The sequence below is a fragment of the Populus alba genome, chromosome 4 (assembly GCF_005239225.2).
Source record: "Populus alba chromosome 4, ASM523922v2, whole genome shotgun sequence".
In the NCBI taxonomy this organism is placed as follows: domain Eukaryota; kingdom Viridiplantae; phylum Streptophyta; class Magnoliopsida; order Malpighiales; family Salicaceae; genus Populus; species Populus alba.
The window spans coordinates 1220683-1231744 of record NC_133287.1 but is presented as its reverse complement, the minus strand read 5'-3'; the positions used below and the strand labels follow the sequence as shown (position 1 = coordinate 1231744).

Genomic DNA, 11062 nt, shown 5'->3' with positions numbered 1-11062 from the left:
TATCAAAACGTTCTCTTAAAAAAATTTCATTGAGTTTTGAACAACCAACAATAAAATTGCTATAATTTTCTCATATAGTCAACATTTTTTTTTATTGGCAAACCATAAAATTAGAGTTCGGTAAGAATATATTTGTTTTTGAATTTAAAAAATACTTTTAAATTTTTTTTTAATTTATCTTTTTACTTCAAATTATTTTTTTATATAATTTTAGATATTTCTAATATACTAATATAAAAAATAAAAAAGAAATATCATTTATATTAACAAAATTCCAAACACTACAAGCCACAAAGGATTTGCTGACATGGCACGTCTCCATTTGATGGGTCAATTCTTATTCCGATCCTGGAGCCATCTAAGCCTACACTAACAGCACAGCCTCTCAAAAGCAAAACCCTTTCAAAAGAAAATCCCCAAAAAGTTTTGAATTATCTCTGGCTCCACTTCACCACATACAACCCCACAATAAACCCTCTCATCAAATCCATCTCCACCATTACAAAATCATTGACACGATTTTTCCAATCAATCAACGGTCCAAAAACAACCCCCATCTTAGATCATTATTTTTGCAAAACAGAGAGCAACAATTGTGACACTTATGGCCGAGATTCTATGACTTTTGAAGTACTGTTTATCAGAGAGTATGTTTTTTTTAAGAAAGAAATTAAACAGTGCTAAGAACATGCATACTTTTATTGGAAGAATAGAAAAGATCGAGTCTTGATCAATGGATTAGCAACTATAAGTTCAGTTTTGGAGTGAAAGATTTAAAGCTTGAAGTGGGTTTTGCTCGCACAAGAACTTTCTGTTTTGTTTCTGAAAATAGAAAGCCATGGAATTGGCTTTGCTAGTACAAAGTCCATTGAGTTGTAGTGGAAGGGGTGTTTTTAGTGAAAGAAATGGTTTAAAGATTAAACCTTTTCTTGTTGGGTCTTTCCCTCATGTTAGAAGTGGACAACTTTCAAGTGTAAGTGTCTTTGTTACTCTAAAATGATTCATCGGCTCATTTAGTTCCTGTTTTTTTAATGTGTTATGTGTTTGTTTTGATGGAATTGTTATTGGTTTTGTTGGTTCTGGGATGAAGAATGGAAGTTTTTTTACTTCTGGTTTTAGTTGGATGTTTCTGTTCAATGTTGGTTGCTGTTGGTTTTTTAAAGGTTTTTGCTTTTTGGGATTTTGATTGGTTTGTTAGTGTGATTATGATTTTGTTTTTGTTTTTGTGCTGCTGATTGTAACGTTTTTGTTAATTATTGGGATTCCATTGCTTTTTTGTTCGTTGTGGTGACTGTGATTGTAATTTTTAATCTGTGACTGAGAATTAATTCATTCTAAGCAGATGAAAGCGAGTAAGCTGTATTGTATGAGTCTACTGGATACTGAGTTTTTTACTTTGTTGTGTTTGGTTTTAGCTTAATTCATGGACGAAGGAGTTTCCAGCAAGTGGGGTTTCATTTCGAATTACTGCAACTGCTGGTTTGTTCAAGTTTTGCTCTCTTTTTTTTCTTTGGATTTTATAGGAAAAAGGAGATATAATATAATATTTGGATTTAGGTTTTAAATGCTTATTGATGAATTTGAATATAGTTTAGAATTTTAACTGCATTTATATGCAGATTTTTCTAAGAGGAGACAGAGAAAAATGTCAAATGCTAGGCCTAGAGGCTCTTCTCCGAAGAGATTCACGCCGAAAACACCTGTTGGAACAAGCACCCAGAAGAGAGATTTAGAAAACAATGGAGAGAAAGAGGGTTCAATTACACCAAAATCTAGTGAGATTGCAGAGGCCAACAAGCAAACACTAGAAACACAGGTTGATGAGGATGAAGAACAGGCAATTGAGCATTCTGGGGAGAAAAAAGTCGATGAAGAAAAGATAGGAGAGGAAGTATCTTTGATGAGTAAAAAGGTGGCTGTTGCTAATGGTAATCAAGTGGTAAAAAATGGAAGTATCAGTAGAGTTGGTAAGGATGTGACTCTGTCAGAGGATAAAATTGCTTTAGAGGGAAGCCAAAATGATGACTTGAAGAATGACGGTATTGTGAAAGAGAAGAGCATTTCAAATGATGCGAGAAAGACTGAAGATGATTCTCTACAAATAAAATTGAAGTTGGAAATGGAAGAAAAATTGCGTAAGAAAGAAACTGATAGGCTTGCTGAAGAAAAACTGCGTAAGCAAGAAATTGAGAGGCTTGCTGAGGAAAACTTCTCTAAGGGTAACAGATTGTTTGTCTATCCGCAGATGGTGAAACCCGATGAAGACATAGAAGTGTTCCTCAATAGAAGTCTATCAACCTTGAGTGACGAACCAGATATTTTGATTATGGGAGCATTCAATGACTGGAGATGGAAATCTTTTACCTTTAGGTTGAGCAAGACCCATCTCAATGGGGATTGGTGGTCTTGCCAGGTTCATGTTCCAAAAGAAGCATATAAGATGGACTTTGTGTTCTTCAATGGGCAAGATGTCTATGACAATAATGACAAGAAGGATTTCTACATTCTTGTTGAAGGTGGAATGGATGCATTTGCATTTGATGATTTCTTGCTTGAGGAAAAACGTCGGGAACTGGAGAAACTTGCAAAGGAGCAAGCTGTGAAGGAAAGATTAGCAGAAGAGCAGAGGCGAAGAGAAGAAGAGAAGGCTGCAAGTGAAGCTGATAGAGCAGAGGCAAGGGCAGAAATTGAAAAAAGGAGAAGAACATTGCAAGAACTGATGAAAAAGGCTGCAAGGTCCTTCAATAATGTTTGCCACGTAGAACCTAGTGAGTTCAAAGGTGAGGACATGATCAAGTTATATTATAACAAAAGCTCAGGTCCTCTAGCCCATGCTAATGACCTTTGGGTTCATGGGGGGCATAATAATTGGAAGGATGGACTGTCCATTGTTGAGAGACTTGTCAGCTCTGACAAAAAGGATGGCGATTGGTGGTATGCTAATGGTATGCTTGAATATATCTTCTTTAATCTAGTGCTTTTTTTCCTTTTACATTGTCTATTGAGCCTTATAGTCACACGAACAATTTGTTTTTGATTATCATGAAATTTCAATCTGGCGTGGTACATTTTAGGGAAATTGGAAGAAAGAAGAAATTGGCAATGTTATTTATTTTTAATAAATAGAAAAGGTCCCCAATATTCTTCTTTTATGAATTATTACTGCATGATTCTTCTCTTCATCTCTTTTGGTGGGCCTGGATGCACCTTTTTAAAACTGGCACAAAAAGGATGCTATGTCTGTGGCAACCTTGCCCTGCATGATTCTGTTTTGTTGGTATATCCTTGCTGTATCATAGGAAGTTTTTGTTCAACAATGTCTTTTGCAGTTGTTGTACCTGATCGAGCTTTTGTCCTGGATTGGGTCTTTGCTGATGGTCCACCTCAGAGTGCCACTGTGTATGATAACAATCATCGCCAAGATTTCCATGCTATTGTCCCAAATGGTATTCCTGAAGAATTGTATTGGGTTGAGGAAGAACACAAAATATATAGCAAACTACAGGAAGAGAGGAGGTTAAGAGAGGATGCTATACGTGCCAAGGTCAGTTGACATGATGCTACTTCAAAGTACTAGAATTAGAATAGGAGGATCAAGATTTTGTGCTCTGGCACTTATAAAAGCAAGATTGGTTATCTTTGAATCACGCACAACATAAACATGGCTGAAATTTCTACCGCATGTTTTGTGGTCTGCTAGTAACCTTGGCTCACATACTGAAACATATAGAACAGCCACTTAACTTTCTGCTGCTGGTCACGCTGAGTGTATGTTATCTTCTTAACAAGTTGCATTAGTGGAATTCTTAACAGTTAAAAGAGGTTGTCTGTTTTGCATCCTTCTTTGGACTTATTTTTTGTTAAATTTTATGAAATCTTGTCATATTATAACTTTCTGAGTTTCAAGTTTACTAAATCCCGCTGCCTCTATGCTTTCTCTTGTCTCAGGCTGAGAAAACAGCACGTATTAAAGCTGAAACAAAGGAGCAAACTTTGAAAAGGTTTCTGCTGTCACAAAAGCATATAGTTTATACTGAGCCTCTTGATGTTCAGGCTGGAAGCACCGTGACAGTTTTCTACAATCCTGCTAACACCATTCTGAATGGTAAACCTGAAGTTTGGTTCAGAGGTTCATTCAACCGTTGGACCCACCGCAAGGGTCCATTGCCACCTCAGAAAATGTTGCCTGCAGATAATGGCTCTCACGTCAAAGCCACTGGTAAGCTTTTAGTTCCAGCTTTCATTCTTTGTTCTTTTATGTGTGATAAGAATTATTTATTTAGCAATTTCCTTCCATTTAATATGGTGGCTTATCTTCAGTTTATGTGTGATTGTAGCATTCATATTTTGGTGTTTGTATCATCTTTGCTGTTGTCGCCTCACTCTGGATTTTTCTTGTCATGGACATTGTAAGCAGTGTCATACAGCTCACAGATGACTTGCATTGGGTTCAATTTCATTCATATCTGATGCCAAGGAATTTCTTTCCAGCATACATTGTAGCTCATTATCCCTTAAGTAGGCAAGTTAATCATCTATACGCAAGTTTAAATGTGTAAAGGATGATGGCATATCATGTAAGTACAGATAGCACACTTACTAAGAGATTGTGGGTTTTCTCATGAAAAAGGTTTCATTTTGTGTGTTTTTTTGCAGTCAAGGTTCCATTGGATGCCTACATGATGGATTTTGTATTCTCTGAGAAGGAAGATGGTGGAATTTTTGACAATAGAGAAGGCATGGATTATCACATACCAGTGTCTGGAGGAATTGCAAAAGAACCACCGATGCACATTGTGCATATTGCTGTTGAAATGGCCCCAATCGCGAAGGTAATTTTAATGTATAACGCGTATGATACTGTCTTGGTGCTACGGGGTTTGAAAGTTACATTATTGTCAAAGAAATAAATTCATTGTTTTTTAAGTATATTAGCTATTATAATTAATTAACATATTTTTTTACTTGTGACCAACTGTAAGAATAAAATTCAATATGAGGATTGTGGTAAACAAAGGAAATATTTATAAGCTAGTAGTGAGAAAAAGTTAAAAGGATAAAATCATATTTACACAGTTCAAGGTACTTGTGTAAATAAAATTATAACCATTACGTATAAGGTGTGAGCTATCCATTTCACTTCTAACATCTCCTTTTCCATCTTAACCTAACATCCTTCACGGCTTTCTTGATTTCTCTGTTTTGTCTCAATTACATCTACTCCTTACTTGTTCTCTTTCTTTTTCTTTCATTGAATATAAGGTCTTTTTAAAAACAATCAGGAGCAAATAGTGATATTAATTTTCTAGACTGAATCCAAAGTGTTTGGACTTGAGCCTTTTAACCACATTGGTATCTATTCTGTATCATTAAGATACGGTGAGTTATAGGCTACTAAACCTTTCAATTTTCTTGACACCTCACTCATCAAAACCCCAAATAATTGAAAGAAACATGTTAAGGTGCTAACATGTATTTAAGGTAGGAAAAGAGCCTCCAAATACCAGAAGCAGATTAATGTGTAGTATAGCTTATAGACACACACACACACACACAAGCCATAAAAATTGGGTTATGATTTCATATGAAAGGCATATTTTGAGTCATGAGCAACATTTTTCTACTAGTAGAATAGGGGACGGAGTCTTGTTTCCGAGCACAACTTCTCCAAGTTATGTGCTTAGTGAATTAATCCTCATTTGCATTCTGTTGGCTAAATTACACCATTGAGCAACTTGTCTTAAAATAACAAAATAACACACTTCTTCTTCTTCTTCTTCTTCTTCTTCTTTATTTTTATTTTTTTTGTATACTTGTACAACTATTCTGTGATAAATCTCTTGCAGGTTGGTGGGCTTGGTGATGTTGTGACTAGTCTCTCCCGTGCAGTTCAAGATCTAAACCACAGTGTGGACATCATTCTTCCAAAGTATGACTGTATGAAGATTAGCCATGTAAGCTCATTGCAGCTTCCACAAATTGAAGATTTCGTGTTATTCATCCTTTAGTGTATTTTTATGTCCCACACTTGGTCTTACACCTCTCTGTTGGAGGTCCATTATCCTTCATATTATGTTTGGATGATTTAAGTATCAGAATGTTGCAGTTCACTAGCAAGGGTAGGGCACACCCCCCCCCCCCCCAAAAAAAAAAAAAAAAAAAAAAAAAACACTCTTCCAAATAAAATAATAATTATAGCAATAATGAATTGGCACTTATAAAGCATGCACTACTATTACAGGATCATGTGTCTTTCAATAAGAAAAGTGATTTGTCCTGTAAGAATTAAAATGACACTATCAAACTAAATAGTAGGTTTTGCATGTTGTTTTTCTGTAAAACATGAAGCACTGCTTCTATTAAATCTTTAAACGTGCTCTCTGAAACAGGTGAAAGATTTGCACTACCAGAGAAGCTATTCCTGGGGTGGGACTGAAATAAAAGTATGGTTTGGGAAGGTGGAAGGCCTTTCTGTCTATTTCTTGGAGCCTCAAAATGGGTAACTTTTGTGCTCTACAGTAACCTCAAAGTGCTGCCTGCTTGTACATATAGTTCCACCATAATTATCACTTCATATAACAAAATGCCTGATAAGGTCTCTTGATGCATTATTTTGTTGCAGAATGTTTTGGGCAGGTTGTGTATATGGCTGCAAGAATGATGGGGAGAGATTTGGTTTCTTTTGCCATGCAGCCCTTGAATTCTTACAACAAAGTGGATTTCATCCTGTAAGTTAAATGATTTGATTCAGCATCAAGCAGTTATTTTGTTAAAATGGTTACTAGTTCTTAGAATATCTCTTTTGCATGGGTGGTAAATTTTTCTTAATACATAATGAAGTTATGATGTCATTCATTGACTACACCCTAATAAAGTCCATATATAAACATTGTGATAGTAAAAATACAATTAATTATGTGTAGAAGAATGGATTTCAGGAAGTTATTCTCCATGCCCAACTTTCAAAACCAGCTTTTGCTGCTGGTTGGGCACCTGGTTGCGACAATGATTGTTAATCTATGATATCTATCTGACCAAATCAACCAGCCCCATCCTTCTGAATGTGCTCATTGAATCTATTTCTTTTCTTCCTAAGACATGTGTTAATCAGTGCTTTACACTTCCAGGATATTATCCATTGCCATGATTGGTCTAGTGCTCCAGTTGCATGGTTGTTTAAGGACCATTATATGCATTATGGTCTTAGTAAATCCCGGGTAGTCTTCACCATTCATAATCTTGAATTTGGGGCAAACAACATTGGGAAAGCTATGGCATATTCTGACAAGGCTACAACTGTAAGTAATTGTTGTTCTTTCTTTTGCATTTTCTAGTTTTTCAATCAAATTTTTTTTAATAATATTTTCACTCTTTTATGATTTCTGTGGCGGCACCTGAGAATATTTCTTTGTTGTTGTTGTTGTTTTTGCAGGTATCTCCCACATATTCAAGGGAGATTTCAGGAAATCCTTTAATTGCTTCTCATCTCCACAAGTTCCATGGCATCCTAAATGGAATTGACCCTGATATATGGGACCCTTACAATGATACATACATTCCTGTAAGTGGGTTACCATATCATTTTGAATTTTTTTGACTGATGGTTCTTGAATTGAAGTCCTTAAGCTCTAAACGCTTCCTAGTATGCTCCATCTTCCATGAATTTGCAACCTACTAATTGGATACATACATCTATGCATTAGAAGTGAAATGAAAGATCACTGGTTGAAGATTGCAATTGGAATCCATTATGAAATGCAAGTGCCATTATTTGTCTTTAATGCATATGCAAACATTGAGGGTTGTCGTTTTGATGGAAACTCTATGCGTACCTTTTTTGATTACTTTTCAAGGTTTAAGATGGTTTATTAGAACGGAGCACTTTTTTGTCTTTAATTGTAATCTTCTTTGGAGATTCAGATTTCTTCCGCCAAGCAATTGTGGCTAATATCTATTATTCCAGGTACCTTATACTTCCGAGAATGTTGTTGAAGGAAAAAGAGCTGCCAAGGAGGCTTTGCAACAAAGGCTTGGTTTGAAAAGGGCTGATCTTCCTCTGGTAGGAATAATTACTCGCTTGACACATCAAAAGGGAATCCATCTCATCAAGCATGCAATTTGGCGCACCTTAGAGCGCGGTGGGCAGGTTCTTTTCTATCCGATTTCCTGTTTCTCAAATTCTCTTCTTATTGTGGATTATTTATCAGCCCATAGGACTCCTTTTCAACAATATCTAATCTCTGCCAGCTATTTCCCAATCATTAAAGTGCAATGCTAGCAGTAAATGTTTTGGTTCTGTTGGCTGATTTAGATACACCAAGATAATAACATGTCTCTTGAATAGTGGCACAGAATTGCATAGTGAAAAACCATTAAATTCATGCCACTTTTTCGCTTTAAATGGGAGCTATTCCTTTGCAGAGTATTGCTTAGTTATTGGATTGTTAACAGTTGAGAACGTGGCCAATTTCTTGTTTGGCAGTGTAGACTCCTTTAATGTTGGGCACGATCTCAACACTTGACCCTTCACTTATTTAAAGAAAAAAACTGTAATCCATCTAGGTTTCCTTCCAGCACAGCAGCATTGGGAGTGGCCTGAAGCATCCTGACTGCTGTGTAATTTGGCTGATGCATCGCCACCTACCCACCCCCAACTTATCCTGTCTTCTATCTTTCCTTGTGTTTCTGTTATTGTGATTCAGCAATAATATCATCACAGTTATGATCTGAATGCCAACATAAGAATTATGGAAGTCCATTAGTAGGTCTCAAGTCATCTGCAGGTTTGAACAATCATATGTTGAAGCATAATAACATCTTACCATTTTTGTGAAATGAAATTTGTGTATAGGTTGTATTGCTTGGTTCAGCTCCAGATCCTCGTGTCCAGAATGATTTTGTGAATTTGGCCAACCACTTGCATTCTAGTCACCATGACCGTGCTCGCCTTTGTTTGACTTATGATGAGCCTCTTTCGCACTTGGTATTCTCCTGGAACTTCACATTCAATTTTTATTTCAATGAACTTACCTCTTCCTTTTGCAACTGACCAGGAAAATCTTCTTTTTGTTTGGTAGATATATGCGGGTGCTGATTTCATTCTAGTCCCATCTATTTTTGAGCCTTGTGGACTGACCCAACTTACTGCTATGAGATATGGTTCAATAGCTGTTGTTCGAAAAACTGGAGGTGAGTACCTATCTTTCTTTTACGTTGACAAAATATCTCAACTTATTCTAGTTTTTTTTTGTCAAAAAAAGAAGAAAAATGAACTCCAATGAATTATTCTTTAAATATAAGAAGAATTTCCTTTTAAAACTTTTTCTAGACCCACTTTTGAGGTGTGTATGTTGACCACCAGGTTGTCATTGCACCTAGAAAAAAGAGAAACTCTGATGGTGCTTTATATTATTATCACTAGTAACGAGGATGAGGGGTTTGGGTAGGGGAAGTGTTACTAGCTCTTGGAAACTTCATACCGTGCTTTTTTGGCATCTGGTAGACTTGAAATTAATTTCTACTTTCCTAGTCAAATGCCTTGCGACTGTGGTGCTTCTTGACAAGATTACTGTTTACAAGTTCTCTAGTGCACTTCTCAAGCTAGTACCAGCAATTAAAGTATGCTAAGTAGTCCATTTTCATGCTATTTCTTCTTTAGGGCTTTTCGACACTGTGTTTGATGTTGACCATGACAAAGAAAGAGCCAAAGCACAAGGTCTTGAACCAAATGGATTTAACTTTGATGGAGCTGACCCTGCTGGTGTTGATTATGCTCTAAATAGGTGAGTGGATGTTTTATCTTCTTTACTGAACTGCATGGTTAAACACACGCACACAATTTATGTCTCCAATGTTTCCCCTTTGGAAAATATTGAATATGAGGATATCATCGGTGCAATTTAACACCCACAAACTTGAACACACGGTAAACTATTGTTCCCAGTGTCTGCCCTGATGTAATCTTAATGTGAAGATGCCATACCATTTAACATGTGCTACTGACGTGTAGTGCCTGGAGTACATAAGCAAGCCAATTAGCAATCCTTTTTGCTCATCACGGAAAACTTCTTTTGCCATCTTATTTTTGTACTAGAACTTTATCTTCATTCTTGAACATGTGAAGAAGAAATGATTAAAGTTTTGATGGGGATGCTGTAAAATGTTAAGATGACACCGTATCTGTCTTGCCTGTTATCGCTTGCATATGCAAGCTTGCCTTCTGAATATATTTTGTTCAGTAATATTTATTTTCCAATGAATCTTTCAGGGCAATCTCTGCCTGGTACGACGGTCGGGATTGGTTTAACTCGTTGTGTAAAAAGGTGATGGAGCAAGACTGGTCTTGGAACAAGCCTGCTCTCGATTACTTGGAGCTTTACCATTCAGCACGCAAGTGAAAACAAGAAATCAGGAGGCCAAGAGAGCAATATTCAAGTCAATCCGGCACCATAGTTTGTACATGTTTAGCGGCACACCTCTGATTTTTTTTTTTATAATTCCACAGGTTAATTTCTTGCACATAAGTTGCCCTCTCCAAATAATATGCTAGGTCATATCAGTGTCAGAGCTCGAAATGGATCGTCCATTTTTGTGTAGCACAAGACTATAGGCTACACATTTATGTACCTTTGATCACTTATATTACCAATCAGTATTCATTAGCATCTCCAAAAGGGGCTACTCCTAGAGGTTTATTTTTTCCAAAATTCAGCATGCATCTTGGTTGTGGCCGTCTCAAGAAGGGCCCCAGTTAGCAAGTACAAGTTTCCATATCAACGCTACACCAAGTTTGCCATATTAGCCACTAAAGTTGCTTTATCTCTGGCTTGGCATTGAAGAGACCAAAGACCGGTGGGGATGATTGCTTAATGACTTTTATGTGGACCTCGAGTTTCTAGTGGTATAATACTATGATAACTATTATTTTTTAAAGGATATATTAAAATAAATGTATGCGTTTCCAAATAATATTAACTTTAGGATTATAAAACTCTTCAGAGTAACATGCCAATTTAGCTGCGACTGGTCAAAAACTGGTTTAATTTTTTTAAGAAAAATTAAT

General features: G+C 36.4%; 1 protein-coding gene across 1 annotated transcript; it reads left to right on the top strand.

Moving 5' to 3' along the window:
- Positions 1–425: 425 nt before the first annotated feature.
- On the top strand, positions 426–10673 carry LOC118059018 (starch synthase 3, chloroplastic/amyloplastic). The gene is made up of 16 exons (XM_035071838.2): positions 426–973; positions 1416–1479; positions 1620–2945; positions 3330–3544; positions 3949–4219; positions 4657–4832; positions 5847–5954; positions 6390–6499; positions 6623–6728; positions 7128–7298; positions 7433–7561; positions 7964–8146; positions 8852–8983; positions 9078–9189; positions 9659–9782; positions 10268–10673. Exons 1-16 carry the CDS (start codon positions 839–841, stop codon positions 10395–10397), a joined length of 3492 nt encoding a protein of 1163 aa, XP_034927729.1. The 5' UTR covers positions 426–838; the 3' UTR covers positions 10398–10673.
- The last annotated feature ends 389 nt before the right edge of the window (positions 10674–11062 follow it).